The 21,384-nt window shown below is 43.9% G+C and overlaps 1 protein-coding gene across 4 annotated transcripts in view; it reads left to right on the top strand.

Annotated features, from left to right (window-relative positions):
- Positions 1 to 21,384, top strand: part of SUSD4 (sushi domain containing 4) — a 158,990-nt gene that overhangs the window by 130,359 nt on the left and 7,247 nt on the right. For 2 of the 4 annotated variants that reach the window (XM_033196206.1, XM_033196207.1), the window contains exon 6: positions 20,086 to 20,283. In XM_033196206.1, coding sequence (XP_033052097.1) covers positions 20,086 to 20,283 — 198 coding nt within the window. Of the gene's footprint in view, positions 1 to 14,354; positions 14,546 to 20,085; positions 20,284 to 21,384 lie in introns of those variants that run through there. The other 2 variants (XM_033196208.1, XM_033196209.1) reach the window with 2 other exon arrangements.

Below are 21,384 nucleotides of genomic sequence, written 5' to 3'. Positions count from 1 at the left end.
ACAAAAAATTCAGTTGCCCCAATTACCTTTAGGAGTCCTGACTGTAGGGGGATCATGTATTGGAAAGGTTCACAGACATCAAAACACTCTGACGCCACGGATGTCTTGTGATTTATTTTCACCTTGTGGTGGTGAAGACTGACCTTAGTGTAGCCATCGGGGCTCCCATTAATGCAAAGAAAGCAAGCAACCTCGTCAGAACACAGAAACATGTGTCAGCTTTTGATTTTGGCACCAGCCATTCCCCGCTGCTGCCAGAAGAAATCACGGGTTTACACCTGCTCCCTCACCTGTGTGCTCCTCTGTGGCTTCCTTGTGGCTTCGAAACCAGGCACGCTTCAGATTTCTTATGTGAAGCTATTTTTTTTTTTCACTGAAGTTTCACAGTTGTCATCACATGCATTTTGTATTCCTTCAGGGACATCCTAATGTAGTGACTCAGAGATGGAAAGCAGGTGAGAGCCCCTCCCTCAGCACTGCTGGGTACTATTGATCTGTCAGCACATCTCTGAACGGGTAAACACCATGCTCCATCCTGCTCAGAAACAAGCAAAGCCCTAGCCTCATCATCATTGGCTTCCTTCAGTAGACACATGTATTGGCCTTCTGTGTTGTACAACAGAACAAAAGTGGAAAATGTAATGTGCTGTATAATGTTTATTGATTTTCCCTGAGCTAAAAGCAAAGTTTCAGACGTAGCCTTGGAGACGGCCAGGACTTTGGTACGGAGGATTCCGTGCAACTTCCTGGAATCATTATCCAAGTTCAGGTCGGACTGGAAACGGCTGGTGCAATGACAGTTTTGATGATTAGAATTCAGCAGAACTCCTGAAGGGAGAGGTTGGGTGGTTCTGTACAATATGGGAGCAGAGTCCCTGTCCTCCTGTTACCTCTCAGAGCCGCATAGACAACATGCTGGGCTGTCTTGAGACAATGCCTTTGCACTCAGTATACAGGATCACTGGCTTTCCTGCCACTTCTCCACGCTCTTCAAGGCCAACTTGAGACTTGAGACTGTAGCATGAAGAGTCAGCTTTACTACTGAGCTCAGCTACAGAGTTTCCTCATGATCTGGAACAGCACTTCCCAAACTGCACTGTGCATGTGAATCACCTGGGAATCTTGCTGAAACAAAGTTTCTGATTCAGTAGGTGTTGCTAGAGAGTACCAATTTCTAATAAGCACTTAGCTGATCCCAAAATGGACAGTCCCTGGACTGCAATTCATAGAGCAAGAGTCCCATGAAAGGTGAAGACCCAGACCAGATACCATGACAATTTAATTTGCAAACTGGCTCCACCATCCATCCTCAGCACGTAGGGGATGGAGGACGTCCCCTGACCATTGCAACTGTGGGGGCAGTGCTTCTCAACTTTGTCTACCCGTCAGAATCACCCTGGGGCTTTAAGACCTATCCAAGCCCAGGACCCACTCCAGACCAATTAGGCAAAGCTCCCCAGGTGATTCTGTGCAGCCAGGGTTGAGGAAGCAGTGGCTTAAGTCATTATTACACTCTTCAAATGCAGCACTAACATGGCAGAAGGAGGTGAGTGTGGCAGTAATAATAGCAACAAACATCTGGAGCGTGCATGTTTTGCTGTTTCACAAAGCAGATTCACATCTGTTATTTCTTCCTTATACCAACTGTATATGGTAGACTGCCACTGTAAGAAGGTTACCAAAAAGGGGTGATGGCTCACAAAATGGAAGTTTATTTTCACGTAGTGGCATTGAGTGAATATTGATCCACCAGTGCCTCTTCACCCAGTCATTCAGGGGACAGTGGAAGCTCTGCTGGCTTCAAGGTGGGCTTCTGAGGTCCCCTAGGAGGGATCATCTCCATTCTAGGCAGGCGGAAGCATGGAAGGGCTTTATGGATCAAGCCTGAAAGTAGTAGTTATCATTTCTCCTCATATTCCATTGGCTAGAACTTAGAGAAACAAGGGACAGTGGGCAACATGGGCCAGCTGGGTGCACGTGGAACATGGATTATGGTGAGCAGCCAGCAGCCTCTTTGCCAGCTGTGTGGGGTAGATGTGAATGCACAGACTAACGGGGCAAGTCTTTCCTACATGAAGAACACCCAGGGGGCTGTATGGACCTTCGGAAGAAGTAAGAATGAAAATACTCAGTCAAAGCACCTGGGTTCAGTGGCGCAGAAGGGTTTAGTAGGTTAAAATATTCTACAATACTACATTAGTATTCATTCATTGTACATTCTAAATATCCATTTAGTAGGTTAAAATATTCTACATTCATCTGCCTTCCCCCGACCCCTGCCCTGGAATTATTTGTATGGATAGTTAGAAAGCACACAGACTGGTTTTAAGCCTCATTTTATTATTTTACATGCAGTGAAACATATACATGGGTTAAGGACTGTGATAAGTGATACACAGTTCTCAACTCAGCCTCCCTCCCACTTCTGAGCGGTGGCCTTGCCTCACACTTCATTCGGAAAAGGGGAGAGGGCAGCTTATTCATGTCTCCACCACCCTGGCCACCGATCTGCTGGGACCTGTGTCCAGCACTCATGCTTCCCTCCAGCCCCTCCTACGCCTGTCAAAGGCCAGCCCCTCCTTCCACTCATGTGGAAGATCACATCTTTCTCCTCCTGAAAGACTGCTCTCCTGCCTGGATTACCAACTTGTACCCTGTATTGAACCACTCCTGCCAACATCTTAACAAGATCAAGAGCTCTGGGGTGGGGGCGGAGCTCTCCCTGGGCCCTCTGGCCTCTGCTTTACCACTTCCCTGCAGCAAACTTCTCTAAAGAGTCACCTAAGGTTGCCCTCCTGTTTTACTCTCCAACTCACTGCAGAATGGCTTCCCCTCTACCACTCTATCAAAGCTGCTTTTCTTAGGGTCTCTACTGACTCCCCTATGGCCAAATCCAATGGTCACTCTTCATTTTCCATCCTTCTCAGCTTGTGAGGATCCGCTCCCTCTTCCTTGAGACAGTCTTCCCTCGCGGCTTCTGTGATGCACCCCAGTCTCCTCTGCCATCTCTTTCATCCCTGTAGGGTGTCTCAGCGTTTGGACTGGGTCTGCCCTCTCCCACATGTGAGTGCATGCAGTCCCATGGCTGTAAAGATTATTTCTATGCTCATGATTTCTGAGTTCTGCATTTATCCCAGACTCTTTCTCTGGCTGCCTAACTGACCTGGATGACTTTCCCACTGGAAGCTCAAGCGCGACCAGTGCAAAACCAAGCTCTGTACCAGTCCCTTGCCATGAAACAAATAAACCCAACAGAAACCTAGCATAGTCAGTAGTACCACAATTGAGCCAGGTCAGAAATCGGGGAGTTATCCTTGATTCTTTTTCTCCTAGCCCTCTAATCACCAAGCCCTGTTGTAGAAACAGAGGAAGGACATTTGAGTCACTCTTCTTCCCACCACATTGGCTGTCACTGTCCTGGTCTGGGCCACCATCATCTCTCCAGGCATGGCAGCTGTATCCTGGCAGTCCTGCCATGTCTATCCCCGCTCTCCAACAGCCTGTTTTCCACCCAGCTAGCTTTTAAAAAATATACTAGTCCCCACTCTTTGCAGTGTCCCTTCACACTATGATAAAATCCCGACTGCTTGCTGTGGTGCCATGCAGCTGCACACACACTGTGTGTGCCTGCCTCCCCTCCCTCATGCTGTGCAGCCCTCCGTCTCCTGCACACTCAGCCACCATCCAGGCCTCTCTTCAGTGCCTCCAGCCCACCTTCACATGTGCCATCCCCTCTGCCAGGCATGTCCTCCTCCAGCACTTCCTGGACCAAGTCCTTCCTAGTCTTTATGCATCGTGCATTCCTGTATGCATTTATGATTGGATGAGGATCTCTCATCTCTGTAGTGAAGGGACCAGTGGTTTGGTTATTGTTTTCCAATACATTGCAGACCAATAATACACAATAAAAACAGATTCTAGATAAAATAAAAAGACAAACACATAATACAAGTCCCATTTTTAAGTATCAGATTCAACTGTAGTCAAATTGCATTATTTAAATGCAATTTAGTTATTGAAAATATCTATCAAAATAGAAATTGAAAACACATGAATGTTGTGAAAAAGTCAAATTGATTTCTCTATTTATTTGTCATGGATTTGTAGCTAACAGTTGGTGTACCAGTAGGGTGCACCAGTGGTCTATGGACCCCACTGTGAATAGGGCTGTTCTAGATTTCAGTTTAAAAGTCATCTATTTAGGGGCTTTCCTGGACAGCTCATCTAAAGCAGAGTCTTGCACACACACCTAATGCTGTTAGTCTCTCTTCTGGACCTCCTATTGGTCTGCAGTGTGGCACAGAGAATTTGTGATTAGATGTAACGTGAGCAGTTTCTTATCTTGAAATCAGTCTGTTGCTTGGCTTCTACCTCTCTGACCACCCATATTCCCTGTTGAAGGTACTTTGGGCACCTGTCTATGATTGTGGGGAAAGAGCAATTCCGTACCACCCTCCATCAGAAAACAACACCCAAGTCTATACCAAGACTCAAGCAGATTTTAGTCACCAGTTCTCAGTGGTAGAATCCAATCTGTAGCATCAGGGTGGGGTTGGAGACTCAGCAGGGTCCCTGCATTATCTACATTGAGGGACCAAGACCATGAGACATCCCCACGTGACCTGCCCTCTCTTGATAGAGACTGTTCCACCCACAGACTCTCCTTCTTCCTGTTTATTTTCTCTTTTCCATTGCTCCCCAGCTGCACTGGCCCCTTGAAGTCTCACCTCTCACCTTCCCGAGGCCCGGGCCCTTTTCCTGGCCTCCTCTTGTGCCTGGAGACTCCCACATGGGGTGCACATGGCAGCTGTTCTCTCTGGCCCATCTCCACTGCAGAGGAAGCAAGGTGGGCTGGACTTTAGAGTTTTAAACCTACTGACTCCTGGTTATCTAATCTGCTAGTAGCAGCATATACTTTGGATCTTACTGTGCATAAAAGAACATCTACCTCCTTTTGGTCCAGGTGCCTTCCAAACCCCGGTGGGAGATGTGGTGCCCAAGAGCTCCATCCCAACTCCTGTGTGTGTGAGATTGTGCTATTAATGTTTTTCTCAGCAGATAGAGGAGAAGGCCTATCCAGCCACGTAAATATCTATGTGTTTAGTTATTTGTCATCTGAGGATGGGACTGAGGTAGTATCCGTGGTTGTCCAAAAAATATTTGTTAAATAAGTGAATTTTAAAACGAGTGAAAGAACATAATTACTATACTTAGATAAATGAATAAAGAGGATCTTATTTCAGAAAGTCCAAAATGCAAATTGTCCAAGCATAACAGTCTCCCTTATCTATGCTGGAGGAGGTGCCATAGTGCTGATAACGCAAAGCAGGAAGAGATGATGGAGGAATTCTTTCTTTCTTTCTTCTTAGTGCTTCGGCCTTGCTTTCTAGCTTCATTGTGCTTTGGGCAATAGGATTAGTTGCCCTTCCCTGAGCTCAGACAGTGTCGATGGAGGCCTGGATGTACCTAAAGACAGGAGAGAAGTGTTTGAGATTTATTTGCCTGTAAGCAAATGACAATGCTCCAGCCACATGCTGGTAGTGGCAACAGCATGGGCTTCTGCGGCTGACACCCCCAAATCACAAGGTGGCCTTTGCCGCCTGGCCCTGTGGGCCCTCTGAGCCACCCACCTTCAGTGTTGTGAACAGCACTCACCAAAAGGGGCCAGGAGTCACCTGCAGAAAAAAATCAGAGCTGGACAGATAGAAGGGTGACTTCAGTGGGAAAAAGTGGCTCTGAGTCCCCTGCCAGGGCACAGGGAGGCTGGGTGACTCTGTCCCCAGGAAGCCCCATCTCTCCAAAGGATGGTGTAGTTCACCTCCCAGAAGAAGCCAGCCAGGGTCATCCAGGGCAAGGCAGGCTGCCCAGCCCTGCTTCCTTAAACCCGTGGGGCTGATGTGCCTCGCAGGCCTCCTTGGAGCGAGGCACCTTCTGTCTCCCTGAGAAGATCCTGTGGCGTCTCCATGTGGGAATGGTCACAGAGCTGGCCATTATGCTCCAGGGAGGAGCCCGTTGCAGGGTTCCCTGTGGCCACCGTCACCAGGCTGCCCATGATGGGGAGCATCTGGCCAGGGGGACACTTTTCTAGCTCACACACTTAATTGGACCACACCATGGGACGAGGAGAGGATCTGCCTTCGGTCGCATCTCTATTGAGACAGAGAAGCAGCAGGGTCAGACACTTTTGCCTAGGCTAAAAATGGGATGTGAGGAATTTGGGGACTCAGACAACTGGAAGATGCTTTCTTTTCCCCACACTTTCCAGCAGCTTCACCATGTGGCAGGGTCGGGGTCATGGGTACCCCTCCCAGAAAACAAACCAATATTGGTACCTGATGTGAGCCTCCCTTAGCAAGCCACTGGCTCAGGCCCTTAGCTCATGCAGCCCTCACAACAGCTCTAGTGAGTGGGTATTATTTTCTTCATCAGACAGATGGGGACACTGAATGAAAGGGGGTAACTAACATGCCTGTGATTATTCAGCCAATGAGTGGCAGAGCTGGGCTTCAAACCCTGACTCATCTGCCTCCCAGTCACTACCAGGCATCCTGCCAGGTGGACAGGGATGGGCCTGGGCCAGGGATGAAAGTGAGGAACAAGTAGAAATTTCAAGGGGTGATTCCAGGGACATTGGGAGCGTAGCAAGGGTGGGGCAGTAGAGGATTTGGGGTTGTTCCAATGGCTTGGAGATGCTGCTGTTATTTCCTGGGCAGACAGAGGTGTTGTTAAACCCCCACAGCATGCTGGACACCGGACAGTCCCACACAAGAAATGAGTGTCTGGCCCGAATGCCACCACACCACCAGAGAAGTTCTGCAGGCTAAAACCCTTATGCTTACTTTTTCTGGGTTCATTGAGATGCTATGTAATATTAAGAAAGAAGTTGGCTGGACGCGGTGACTCATGCCTGTAATCCCAGCATTTTGGGAGGCCGAGGCGGGTGGATCATGATGTCAGGAGATTGATACTGTCCTGGCTAACACCGTGAAACCCCGTCTCTGCTAAAAATACAAAAAATTAGCCAGGCATGGTGGCAGGCGCCTGTGGTCCCAGCTACTCGGGAGGCTGAGACAGGAGAATGGTGTGAACCTGGGAGGTGGAACTTGCAGTGAGCCGAGATCGTGCCACTGCACTCCAGCCTGGGCGATGAGCAAGACTCCGTCTCAATAAATAAATAAATAAATAAAATAAAGAAAGAAGTCTAATTTTGGCTGGATTCAGTGGCTCATGCCTGTAATCCCAGTACTTTGGGAGGCCAAGGTGGGTGGATCTCTTGAGTCTAGGAGTTTAAGACCAGGCTGAGCATCATGGTGAAACCCTGTCTCTACAAAAAATACAAACATTAGCTGGGCATAATGGTGTATGCTTGTAATCCCAGCTACTTGGGAGGCTGAGCTGGGAGGATCACTTGAGCCCAGGAGGTTGAGGCTGCAGTGAGCCGTGGTCATGCCACTGTGTTCCAGCCTGAGTGACAGAGCAGGTCCTGTCTCATACATACATACATACATACATACTCTAATTATTACTAGCTTCCCAGGCCCCTGTAAAAGGGAGGTGGTAGGATTGTCTTCCCCAAGAAGACTAAGGAACAAATTTCCAGGACTCTGAAAGGCATTCCTTTCTTTGATAGTGGATGGCAGTTACTTCTCAATCGCTGCTCAGACACAGAGCAGCCAGGCAAGCACTTAGCTCCTAAGTCAGAGATTGACTCAGGCCCCGTCCAGAGAGGACTGCTTGTCCACAACGAACGCTGGTCTAAAAACTTCAGTAACCCCTTGAAAAGCCTTTGGGGGGAGTTTCAGTTTCTGGTTCTGCATGTTAAGGAGTTTGGAAGTCACCAGTCTGTCCTGACAATGAGTAAAAAACTGAACAGACTGAAAAATCAAGAACTCTTCAGGGATCCATAGGAGAAGTAAGGTCACAGAGCAAACTGCTGCTCTCAGTATGGAGAGACAGAAAAGTACAGAGAGTCACGGCTTACCTGAGCAGAGATTCACAGGTGAAAACCACCAAGGGAAACTAGACAGTGATTGGTGAAGGTGTAAGATTGATGAATTGTTGCAGCCTCAGTGTGGCCAACTCTAGAGGTAAAAGCTCTAGGGGGACCCAGTCATGGGGGCTTCCCATACTATGTGAGTTTTACCTCCAGGAGCTCTACCAGGTTCTCACAGTAAACATTTTTCTCACACAGAAATCCCCTTGTGCTTCTGGCAGGGGGAGGAGAACGAGCCATTTTGAGTTACGCTGGAGCAGTCTGTTCTTAACATGGTCTGTCCCCCAGAGAAACTTGCTAACCGCAGCTAAAACTGCTGCGGTGTTATCAGAGCCTAATTGACCTGGAGGAAGGGAATACCCAACTCCTGCCCCCTCTAGCCATCCTGTACCACCTAAGGCAGTGAAGGGAAACAAAACAAAACTGAGAAGCACTTGTGAAGCTCACAGTGCAGAGGCTCTGGCTCACTGAAAGACTGAGACCCACTCTTATGACTACAGAGTGCTTCTCCTTCCCCTGCATGGCACCACCACATTACCAAAAGCCTCCTTACAGCAGTCCCCTTTACCTGCTACACCTTGTCCAGTTATCAAGAAGAAACTACAAGAGATATTAAAAGGCAAAAAACACAATTTGAAGAGACAGAGAAAGCATCAGAAGCAGACATGACAGGAATGTTGGGGTTAGCAACCAGTGGATTTAAAACAACTATAATTAATATGCTAAGGGCTCTAATGGAGGAAATATTCAGCATGTACGAAAAAATGGGCAATGTAAACAGAAAGATGGAAATCCTAAGAAAGAGTCAAAAAGAAATGCTAGATATAAAAAACACTGTAATGGAAACAAAGAATGCCTTTGATGGGCTTATTAGTAGACTGGACATGGCTGAGTGAAGAATCTCTGAGCTTGAGGATATGTTAGTAGAATCCTCCCAAACTGAAAAGCAAAGAGAACAAAGACTGAAAAAAAAAAAAAAAGAAAAGAACAGAATATCCAAGGACGGTGGGACAACTACCAAAGGTGAAAAATATGTGTAATGGGGATGCCAGAAAGAGAGAAAGAAAAGAAAGAAATAGGTGAAACAATAATGACTGAGGATTTCCTCAAATTGATGTCAGACACCAAACCACAAATCAAGAAAGCTCTGAAAACCAGACAGGATACGTGCAAAACAAACAAACAAAAAAAACTAAACTGCAACCAGAAATATCATTTTCAAACTACAGAAAACTCAAAAATAAAAAATTCTAAAGAAGCCAAAGGAAAAACACCTTACTTATAGAGGAACAAAGATAAGAATTATATCTGACTTCTTCTCAGAAACTATGCAAGCAAGAAAAGAGAGGAATGAAACATTTAAAGTGTTGAGAGAAAAAAACGCACCAACCTAGAATTCTATACCCCGCAAAAATGAATGTTCAGAAGCGAATGAGAAAGGAAGACTTTCTTAGGCCAACAAAAATGTAGAAAGTTTGTTGCCAGTAGGCCTTGCAAGAAATGTTAAAAGAAGTTCTTTAGAGATAAAGAAAGTAATATAGGTCAGAAAGTTGAGTCTACGTAAAGAAAGGAAGAATACTGAAGAAGGAATGAGTGAAGTTAAATTAAAACTTTTCTTTTTCTTGATTGATCTAGTAGATAACAGTTTATTCAAAATAATAATATCAAAACAATAGTAACAATGTACTTGATTACATATACTTAGGTATATTACACACACACACACACACACACATATTTATGCTTGTATATAAGTGACATGAATGACAGCAATGATACAAGGGATGGAAAAGAGGACAAATTAGGATCATTTTGTAATTATAAGGTACTCATACTACCTGCAAAGTGGCATTGTGATATTTGAAAGTGGACTTGGATTCATTGTAAATGTTAATTGCAAACTCTAAGGTAACCACTAAAAAAAGTTAAAAAAGAAGTATAACTGATATGCTAAGACAGGAGAGAAAATGTAATCAGATAAAATGCTCAATGAAAACCAAAAAGAAATGCTGGAAGTGGAAGAAAAAGTGGAAGATAACAATAGCAACAAAGAACAAAGGCACCAAACAAAAAACAATAAAAAATATGGTAGATAACTCAACTATATCAATAACAACTTTGAATGTCAATGATCTAAATGCACCAATTAAAAGACAGAGATCGTCAGAGTCGATTTTTTAAAATGATCCAACTGTCTGTTTTTTACAAGAAACCCATTTTAAATATGAAGACAAATTAATATAAAATAAAAGAAAGTATATGGAAAAAATGTACCCTGCTAACAGTAATTAGAAGAAAGGAAGAGTAACTACTGTATATTTATTCCAAACAGAACAGATTTTATAGCAAGGAAAGTTATCAATGATAAAGAAGAGCATTACATAAAAACAAAGGGGTCAATTCCCCAAGAATACCTAACAATCTTTAATGTGTATGCATTTAACAGAGCATCCAACTACATGAGGCAAAAATTGATAGAACTGCAGGGAGAAATAGATAAATCCACTATTAGAGATTAACACACCTTTATTGGAAATGGACATATCCAGCAGGCAGAAAATCAGTAAGGATATAATTGATTTCAGCACCATCAATCATCAAACAGTAATTGACATGCATAGACTACTTCAGTTAACAACAGCAGAAAACACATTCTTCTAAGTCCATATGGAACACTCACCAAGATAGCCCACATTCTAAGCATAAAACATACCTTAACAAATTTAAAAGAATGGAAATAATACAATGTCTGCTTGTAGACCACAGTAGAATTAAACAGGAATCAACACCAGAAAGATGATAGGAAAATCTCAAAATGCAAACAGTGTACTTCTGAATAACATGAGTCAAAGAAGAAATCTCAGGAGAAATTTTAAAAATGTTTTCAACTAAATGAAATGAAAACACAACTTATCAACATTTGTGGGATGCAGTGAAAGTAGTGCCTAAATGAAAATTTCTAGCATTGAATGCGTATGTTAGAAAAGAAGAAAGATCTAAAATGAATAATCTAACTTTTTACCTTAGGAAACTAGTAAAAGAAGAGAAATTAGATACAAAGTAAGCAGAAGAAAAGAAATAAGAATTAGAGCAGGAATCAATGAAGTTGAAAACAGGAACTCAATAGAGAGAATCAACAAAACCAAAAGCAGGTTATTTGAAAAGATTAATAAAATCAATAAACTGCTAACCAGGCTAACTAAGTAAAAAGAGAAAGAACATAAATTACTAACATCAGAAATGAAAGAGTGGACATCACTACAGATCTCATGGTCATTAGAAGGATAATAAAGGAATGCTGTGAACAACTGTATGCTCACATATTTGATAACCTAGATGAAATGGGCCAAGTCCTTGAAAGACATAATCTGCCAAAACTCACACAAGAAGAAATAGACAATCTGAATAGGCCTATATCTATTTTAAAAGTTGAATCAATAATTAATAACTTTTCCCAACAGAAAGCACTAGGCCTAGATGTATTTGCTGGTGAATTCTACCAAACATATAAGGAAGACATTATACCAATTCTCTATAATCTCTTTTGGAGGATAGAAGCAGAAGGAATACTTCCTGACTCATTCTGTGAGGCCAGCATTACTCTAATACCAAAACCAGACAAAGGCATTACAAGAAAAGAAAACTGCAGATCAATATCTTTCATGAACATAGATGCAAAAATCCTCAACAAAATGTTAGCAAATCCAATCCAATAAAGTATTAAAAGATTATACACCATGACCAAGTGGAATTTATCCCAGATATGCAAGGCTGGTTCAGCATTTAAAAATCAATTAATGCAATTCGTCACAACAACTGACTAAAAAAGAAAAATCATTTCAATAGATACAGAAAAGGCATTTGACAAAATCCCAAACCAATTTATGATTTTTAAAAAACTGTCAGTAAACTAGAAATAAAGGGCAACATCCTCAACTGTATAAAGCATATCTACAAAAAACCTACAGCTAACACCATACTTAATGAAGAAAAACTAGAAGCTTTCCCATAAGATCAGGGACAAGGCAAGGATGTTCTCTCTCACCACTCCTTTTCAATATCATACTGGAAGTTCCAGTTAATGCAATAAGTCAAGAAAAGGAAATTAAAGGTATGCAGATTGAAAAGAAAGAAGTAAAACTATCTTTTTCACAGGTGACATGATCATCTATGTAAGAAATCCAAAATAATTAATCAAAAAACCCTCCAATAACTAATAAACAATTATAGCAAGGTTGCAGGATACAAGGTTAGTATACAAAGATTAATCACATTCCTATATACTAGCAATGAACAAGTGGAATTTGAAATTAAAAACACAATACCATTTACATTAGCTGCCCCTAAAATGAAATGCTTAGACACAAATCTAACAAAATATGTACAAGATCTATATGAGGAAATCTACAAAACTCTTATGAAAGAAATCAAAGAACTAAATAAATGGAGAGATAGTCCATGTTCATGGATAGGAATGCTCAATATTGCCCAAATGTTCATTCTTCCCAACTTGCTCTATAGATTCAATGTACTCCTAATCAAAATTCCAGCAAGTTATTTTTTGGTATTATCAAACTAATTCTAAAGTTTATATGGGGAAGCAAAAAACTGAGAATAGCCAGCACAATATTGAAGGAGAACAAAGTGGGAGGACTGACATTGCCTGACCTCAAGACATACCATAATGCTACAGTAATCAAGACAGTGTGGTATCAGTGAAATAATCGACAAATAGATCAATGGAACAGAATAGAGAGCCCAGAAGTAGACTTACATAAATATAGTCAACTGATATTTGGCACAGGATCAAAGGCAATATAATGGAACAAGATAGACTTTTCAACAAATAATGCTGGAACTATTGGGCATCCATATACAAAAAAAAAAAAAAAAGCTAGACACAGACCTTACACTCTTCCATAAAATTAACTCAAAATAGCTCATATACCTAAATGTAAAATGCAAAACTGTAAAACTCTTAGAGTATAACATGGAAGAAAATCCAGATGACCTTGTGTATGGCGATGTCTTTTTAGATACAACACCAATAGCATGATGTGTGAAAGAAATAATTGATAAGTTGGACTTCATCAAAATTAACAACTTCTGTTCTGCAAAAGACAATGTTAACAGAATGAGAAGACAAGCCACACACTTGTAGAAAATATTTGCAAAAGGCACATCTGATAAAGGACTGTTATCCGAAATATACAAAGAACTATTAAAAGTCTACAAGAACACAAACAACCTGATTTTAAAATGTTCCAAAGACCTTAGCACCATAGAAGATATACAGATGACAAACAGCATATGAAAAGATGCTTCATGTCCATATGTCATCAGGAAATGCAAATTAAACAAGAGAGATCACTACTTACCTATTAAAATGACCAAAATCTGGAACACTTACAAACCAAATGCTAAAGAGGATGTGGAGCAACAGGAACTGTCATTTGTTGCTGGCAGGAATGCAAAGGGATATAACCACTTTGGAAGACAGTTTGGTGGCTTCTTACAAAATGAAACATACTCTTGTATGATCCAGCAATCTTTCTCCTTGATATTTACCCAAAGAAACTGAAAACTTATGTCCACAGCAAAACCTGCACACAAACATTATAGCAGCTTTATTCATAATTGCCAAACCTTACAAGCAACCAAGATGTCCTTCAGTAGGTGAATGGATAAATCAACTATGGTACATCCAGACAATGGAATATTATTTAGCACTAAAAAGAAATTAACATTCAAACCATGAAAAGATATGAAGGAACTTTAAATGCGTATTACTAAGTGAAAGATACCAATCTGAAAAGCCTATATACTGTCTTATTCAACTATATGACATTTTGGAAAAGGCAAAACTGTGATGACAGCAAAACGATCAGTGATTGCCAGGGTTTGGGGGTGGGTGGGGCAACGAACAGGCAGAGCACAGAGGATTTGCGGCGGAGAAGGGGAGGGGGCCAGTGAAACTACTTTGCATGATACTTGAATGGTGGATACATGTCACTACACATTTATCCAAACCCATAGAATGTATGACACCAAGAGTGAACCCTGATGTAAACTCTGGACTCTAAGTGATAATGATGTGTCAATGTAGGTTCATCAGCAGTAACAAATGCACAACTCTGGTGGAGATGTGGATAATGAGGAAGGCTGTACTTGCGTGGGAGCAGGGAGTATACGGGAACTTTCTGTACCTTCTGCTCAATATTGCTGTGAACCTAAAACTGCTCTTAAAAATAAAGTCTTTATTTTTTTAGAAAGAAAAGGGCTGTAAGGTTTTTTTTTTTTTTTCAATCAATCAGGAGAAATCGTCTTCTTATGTTTTCATATTTACACTTCTTTTTTTCAGGAGGAAGACCTGAACATCTTTTCCCTGTCCTTTATTTCCCACACATCAGGTTGGCAGCTGCTATGCTTTATTTTTGCCCTGTGTTAAAGTCCTCTCCCACCCCAGCACCTACCTGTTCCTCAACTAGCACCACCACATCTCTGTTCTAAATGTTGTTCTCCTGCAATAAAGGACGTTTGAATTAAACATTCCATTTTTATCGTATACCGTATTTCACCATCATCTGCACACCTGTTAGTACATCAAGGGAAGAACCAACTGGCATTGTTTTGAAGGTGTTAGAAACGTTGACCTCTTTATTTTAGTGTGTATCTCAGAGGTGGGACTGGCAAAGGTCTATTTCACATCACTAAGACATCCCTAAAATGTACACAGATTCTTGCGTGTGGTGTCCGTCGGATGAAGCTATGAGGCTATGAAAAAACTATTATCATGTCTCACCTTTTTTTCCCCACTGAAAAATGAGACCAGACACAGCATGAAAATTGCAGCTCATTGACAACAGGAGAGAAGCAGACAGGGAACCGCCTCTGGTTTATTGTGAAAACTTTGACATTTCCATTCACTCAAATAGCAAATGTTTATCAAGAATCATGCTGGATGCTACAGGAGTTAGAAAAACTCTAGAGACACGGCCCCTGTTCTCAAAGAGTTTATGGATCTGTACAAGTATTAGGCATGTAAAATGCACAAAATGCCCGGAAACTCCAAGATCACTGCCTGTGCGCTCAGGGAAGGCTTCCCAAAGTGGCTGGTGTTTGTGTTGGAATTAAATCTGCATAGGAGGAAATAGCCAGAGGGAGGGTGAGGAAAGGACACTAAATTGAGAGGAGGCTGGACCGGAGGGAAGGCTTATCTGGGGAAATTGCAGTCTTATAGCAGCTCCATCCAGCCTAGCTCAGGCCATTCTTGGCCAACACAGGGAAGACTTCAGGTCCCATGCCTCAGCACCCCATCCTTTGGTCCTGCCTCCCCCATCTAGCCCACCTCTGGGAAGTTCTGTAGGAGACTAAATATGGGAAAAACTGGACTCTGCTGCCATTTGTGTAGGTAGGAGTTTTCCACCTCGTCTGAAAAGAGCCGTTACCCTCTGTCATGAAACAAGGAGCAGAGACCACACTGGGACAGGAATCATCCGTTTCTGGCTGAGTGTCTGCAGAGCCTTGCTTGGATTCTGCCTGTAACTGAATGTCCAGATTCCAAGCCTCACAAAAGCCCTAACTGTTGCTAATAATGTCTAAAGTAAGAAACATTAAGAAAAATGGAGTTGCAGAAGGATCTTTTTTCATGCCACCCACAGGTTTTCCCCGGGTGTATTTTCCTTAGAACTAGCAACTGACGGGATGTGAGTCACAGGCTGAGCCTAAAGGAGTTCTAAGATAAGAACAGAAAAAGTGCCATGGCCCGGTCCACTTTTACTCACTGGAATTTCTAGGAACACACAGGTTATTTGAAATGCCAGCCACGTGGCCGTTGTTCACGGGGCTGTTTGCCACGTGTCTGAGGCCTCTGGGTGTGGGAGTGTGTCCGTCCATCTATCTGTCTGTCTGTGTGGAACTGTCTGTCTGTTAGGGAAGGTGTGGAGAGGAGGTGGTAGCAGAACTCAGAACTCAGTTGAGCCCCATAGTGAGAGGCTGCGTTGGATGAGAGGTGGAAGTCCCCTAAGCCATGGGTATTTTTATATTGGGATTTTAAAATAAACCTCCCTAAAGTTTATAATTAATAATACTTTTGTTGTTGTTTCCTTCCAAGTTAAAAGAAACACTCCCACCCTCTACCCTCACCACACCACACGGGAGTTTCCTTTACAACAAAGCTAATGGTCTGCCGGGTGCAGTCATTATAAACATTACAAGGTGTGAAAATAAATGTTTCTACTTGGAGGGGAAATGCATCTCCATTACCAGCCGATTATGACAGTCTCAGAGTTAAAGTCTCTACAATGGATGGTTTTTATCTGGCCTCTGAGAAAATGTGGTGATGAGATGCGTTCACATTCTCTGAATGTTTGGGGCCTCCCTGGTGCAATCCCAGGTATCCTAATTGCATAAAGAGCCTGGTAGTGCCTCAGTATGGGAAGGGCAGCATGGGAACCCCAGCAAGTTTGGACCAGTGATACTAATAGCTATTATTTCTTCAGTGCCTACTGTGTCCCTGGCATTTGTGTTATGCGGTTTTCATACATCTTCAAATCCTCGCAACAACTGGAGGAGTTGGGAATTGTTTCACTCATTAGACAGACGGGAAAGCTAAGACCCCACGAAGTCAAACAAGCTGCCTAACACCCTGAAGCTCATCAGTGGTAGAGCTGAGGTTTGAACACAAATTTGGGTAACTCCACGCCCACGCCCCTGTATGCCACTCTGTGCTGCCTGCCTTTGCTCATTAAATGATTGATCAAATGGTTGATCTGTATGGTACAGAAATTCTTGAGCACACCATGGGACCATTTGCCTTGGAGTGAATGCAGTGATTTGAACAGTCGTTCATCCTTTAGGCCCAGTGAGAAAAAAATGCTGCTGATAACAAACTTGCATACATTTATGTGGGCTCTTTCATGACGTTTTCTGTGCTTTGAGAACAGTTTTGGTAATTTTCTAATCCTACAGTGGCCCACAGGGGCTTGTTTAGAGAGCCTTTGAGGAGAAGTGCCTTCCTGCTCTGTGTACCTTTTTCTCTTTCATAAAAATGTTAGATATTTAAGGTGTACAACATGATGTTTTGAGATACATCTACAGAGTGAAATGATTAATTCAGTCAAGTAAGTTAACATAATCCATTTCCTGAAATCTACTCTGTTAGTGAATTTCCAGTGTATAATACAGTATTATTAACTGGAGTCTGGATACTATACATCAGAGCTCTGGACTTCATCCTATGGAACTGCACCCTTTTACCCTTTGACCTACATCTTCTGATTTCCTCCACCTCCCCGACCCTGGTAACCACTATTCTGCTCCCCGTTTTTATGTATTCAACTTTTTTAGATTTCACGTATAAGTGAAATCGTGCAGTATCTGTCTTTCTGTGCTTGGTTCATTTCACTTAGCAGAATGTCCTCCAGGTTTATCCATTGTGTCCTAAATGGCAGGATTTCCTTCTTTTTTAAGGCTGAATAATATTCTATGGTGTATATTGCCCATATTTTCTTTATCCATTCATCTGTCAGTGGACACTTGCCACACCCTTGACCACAGAAAGGGGCTCCTGTGCCAGAGAAGATGCCGCGCCTGAGCGTACAGCAGTGCTGGGGAACCCTTCAGCAGTGCAGGGAAGGGGGTCCCCAGGCAGTCCTGGGGCCACTAGAGACACCTTCCTTGTGTTCTCCCAATAATTGAGTAGAGGAGAAGCAGCATGGAGGAGGGCCTCTGAGGAGAGAAGAGCCCTTACTGCCACATCTCTGGATCTCCCAGAACCAGTTCAACAACACGGCCAGTGCCTTTTTCTCTCTCCCTCTTCCTCATCAGCTGTCCTTCCCTTTGCTTCCTTCTGCTTTATTTCCTGGGGATGCTCCCAGAGCACCCTGGTGGTAGCAAATTTGAAAAGAGCTCCTGTTTGTGGAAATGCAAGTGGTTATGTGACTGCATTTGCCAGCCCAGGAGATACCCTGGGGCAGGGCAGCAGAAAGCTCCTGGGCCTCAGAGTTAGAGTTCAAAGCCTATCTCTGCCAGTTCCACCTGTGGGATCTGCACAGCAGCCACCTGACAGTCACCATTTACTGAGCACACCCTGGGCCTGCCAGCCTCAGATCTCCCCTGGACCTTCCCTGCACTGCACCAGATCTAGACAGGCTGTCCGCCACAGACCCTGTTTCCCAGATCCCCTTGTCACCTGGCTCCCCACTGGCTTTGTCCAGAGGGAGCCTGGAGGGTGGGCAGGTGGAGAACCAGGCTACTTCTCCCTCACTGTTCCTACCCTGGGGGCATCTCCAACAGGGTCTGAGTATCCCCGGGCTCCAGTTCCCACGTGATAGACCTCCATGGTTCCACCTTCCACTAGGGACCCCAGCAACGAGACCCCGTCATCCCACCAGCCCAGGAGTAGTAGTGTCTTCCTACTCTTACTAATCTCAGGGTGTTCCTGCTGGCTTCTCCACTTTGCCATCACCTCGTTAAATTCCATCTCTTTAGATACTCGAGTCCTGGTTTTCCCTGAATAATCACAGTTTGTCAGCCCTGATCTAAGCCCTCACCAGCATTTCTCAAAATAGCCCTCAGAGACTCTTGTACAGCTGAGGACCCTGAAGCTCAAAATGAGCAGGGATTGGTTTAGGGTCACTCAGCTGGTGAGTAGTTCAGCTGGAATTCAGACCTAGGTCTGTCTAGAGCATGCCTGGACTTCTACTCACTACTCTAGTTGCTTCTGTGAGTTTCTGTTTCCCCCTCTCTGAAAGAACCAACAAGATCTACACTGCAGTGTTTTGTTTGCAGGACTAGAGAGAGTGCCTGTAGTGTGCCTCTGACCCTGCTTCACACACCTCGGGACACCCCCAGCAAGGTGGCCTGCTCTGCAGGGAGGGCCATCTTGTTATCCAGCCTCAGTGGGCACCCAGTGCTGCCATAAGTAGTTTCAGTGGCTAGTGTGGAGAGGGCACCAATTCTAGCCTGTATGGTGGGCAGTGCCTGTTCTGTACTGGCCAGGGTGTTTGGTTACCCCAAGGAAGGGAATCAAAAGTTAACTCTTTTTGGTTTTGGTTGGTTTTTTGTTTGTTCGTTTGTTTGTTTGTTTGTTTGTTTGTTTTTGGCCAAAGTTCTTACTGGTTTCCATGAGTGTGGGTTTGAAGCTGGCATTGGTAGAATCTGTGGTTTGACTGTTTTTTTAAGAATGTTTAAGTGGCAGCACTGTTTATTTCTGTGTCCTCATCCAAGAAAGAGCTCCTTGTGGCATAAAAGGCACCGAACTCCCACTGAAGCCGTCTTTCTGGTGACAGAGATGGAACCATTCTTACCTTGCAACCTAGAATGCAGTACCAAGATAGGACACTAAAAACAACTTTTTCTTCCCCTAACATGATGGAATATTCGAGTCAGAACCCTAAGGCATCATCCTAGGATAGAATAAGCTTCCATTTGACAGAGGAGAAAAATCAAGGCTCAGAGAGGTTAAGGGATCTGCTTAAGGTCATGCAGTGTGGTGTGCTGGCAGAACCAAGCCTCATGCCTAAAGCACTTAACTCTGGTTACCATGGAGGCTGTGCCCTGACTCTGCAGGCAGAGCTAGAAGAATTGCTCCATGTTCGTCATTGGCCAAGCCTCAGCAGGGCTATAGGGGATCAGGTTAGGGACACTGCCCTGGATTTTAATAGACCCAAATTACTACTGTCGTCACAGAAACAGGCTTGGGATAACTATGCCTTTCAGTAAAGATTTTGTCCAGAAATATCTTAATTTTATTTACTAGGTTATCTGGCACATAATAGCATGCATTATTAATAGAGTAGCTTAATACTCTCTATTGAATAGGCATACTCTTTGCATTGTAAAACGAACCTCTCTTTTATGATGTACTTCACAATGCCTTGTCACAAAAGCACGTGCTCAGAATATTACAGCAGGCTTCCATTCCACCTTCCATGAAATACTAAAAAAGAGATCATCTCTAGTACAACTCAGTAGCCTCGTGATTAATCCATAAGCACATCTTTAACTGAGTTCTCCTAGGCCATTCTTTGTCTTAAGGGCTTCAGACAAAGGTGAGCATGTGATACTGAAACTCTTATTCTCCCCTACTGCCCAAGTTTGTCCATTACCTCCAATGGTGAGTCACGGAGATTTCGTCTGCCATCCACGGCCTTGTGAACGCTACAACCACGGAACCGTGGTGGAGTTTTACTGTGATCCTGGCTACAGCCTCACCAGTGACTACAAGTATATCACCTGCCAGTACGGAGAGTGGTTTCCTTCCTATCAAGTCTACTGCATCAAATCAGGTAAGTCTGAAGGTCTCGCCCTTGATGATATGGACCCTCCTTGGACCATCTGCACATAGTGGGCGGTGGCTATGTACCAAGCTGTATCTCTCCTCCCATGCCCAGTGTCAGGAACAGGATATCGAAACATATCATTGCGGGTCGATGGGTCTGCTGTTGGGCTCTGTGCCAGATGCTTATAGGCCCTGTTCAGAGGGGCAAGAGTATTAACCTGTCTGCTGGAGGTCCTTCCATGGAGGCCAGGGGTCTAGGGACCCTGTTCAGAGGGTCAGGAGTATTAACCTGCCATTCCCAGGTTAAAATGCTGACCCTCTGAACAGGGTCCCTAGACCCCTAGCATCCATGGAAGGACCTCCAGCCTCTGCACTCTTTTTTCTCCCAGCCTTATCCCTTTCCACTGGTAAGGACACAGGCCTATCGGTGTGACCAGAATTACATGCATTGCCCTGGACCGAAGCGATGAATAACTTTACCTTTCTCTTCCATTCAAGGACGCATATCAGAATACAAATAATACTGTGGGTGACACCTGATCTCACTTATAAAACTATAGGCCATTTGCAAGCTTCAGGGCTTCATAGTTAAGAGCAAATGACTTACTTGCAAACCACCTTCCCCACTGGCCTCAGTGCACCCGGGTAGTGACCACAGGATAGAGATTGGGGCACCAGCATACACCCACTGTCTCCTTCCCACTCTCCCCAGCCCTTTCCAGGCTGGAGATGCTGCCCTGAGCAGTGCTGATGACTGCATGCATCTCCCCTGGACACAAGGAAGTGCTTGTTAATGCCGGGTCTCTGGAGGCGCACACATGATCCTGTGAGCCAGCGAGGGGAGAAGTGCAGAGAGAGTGTCTAAGAGGGTGGGCATGACAAGGCAGGGAAGCGTCTAAGAGACAGGGTGGACTGTGCCCAAAGGATAAGAGTCTCTTCTGGAAGGGTCTGCTCCTGCTGCCCCTGACCTGGCAGACAGCTGGCAGGGCGTCAGAACTGTGGAACAAGGGTCCTCTTTACCCTCTGTTTCTTGCTTTACCCAATCCCACAGCATATCCCAGAACACTCACAAAGAGCCCAGCTTCCCACTCCCCCAGCCCTTGGTCCA

Source organism: Trachypithecus francoisi, unplaced genomic scaffold (genome assembly GCF_009764315.1).
Source record: "Trachypithecus francoisi isolate TF-2019V2 unplaced genomic scaffold, Tfra_2.0 Lachesis_group5, whole genome shotgun sequence".
NCBI lineage: Eukaryota > Metazoa > Chordata > Mammalia > Primates > Cercopithecidae > Trachypithecus > Trachypithecus francoisi.
This window is presented reverse-complemented; position numbering and strand designations above follow the sequence as displayed.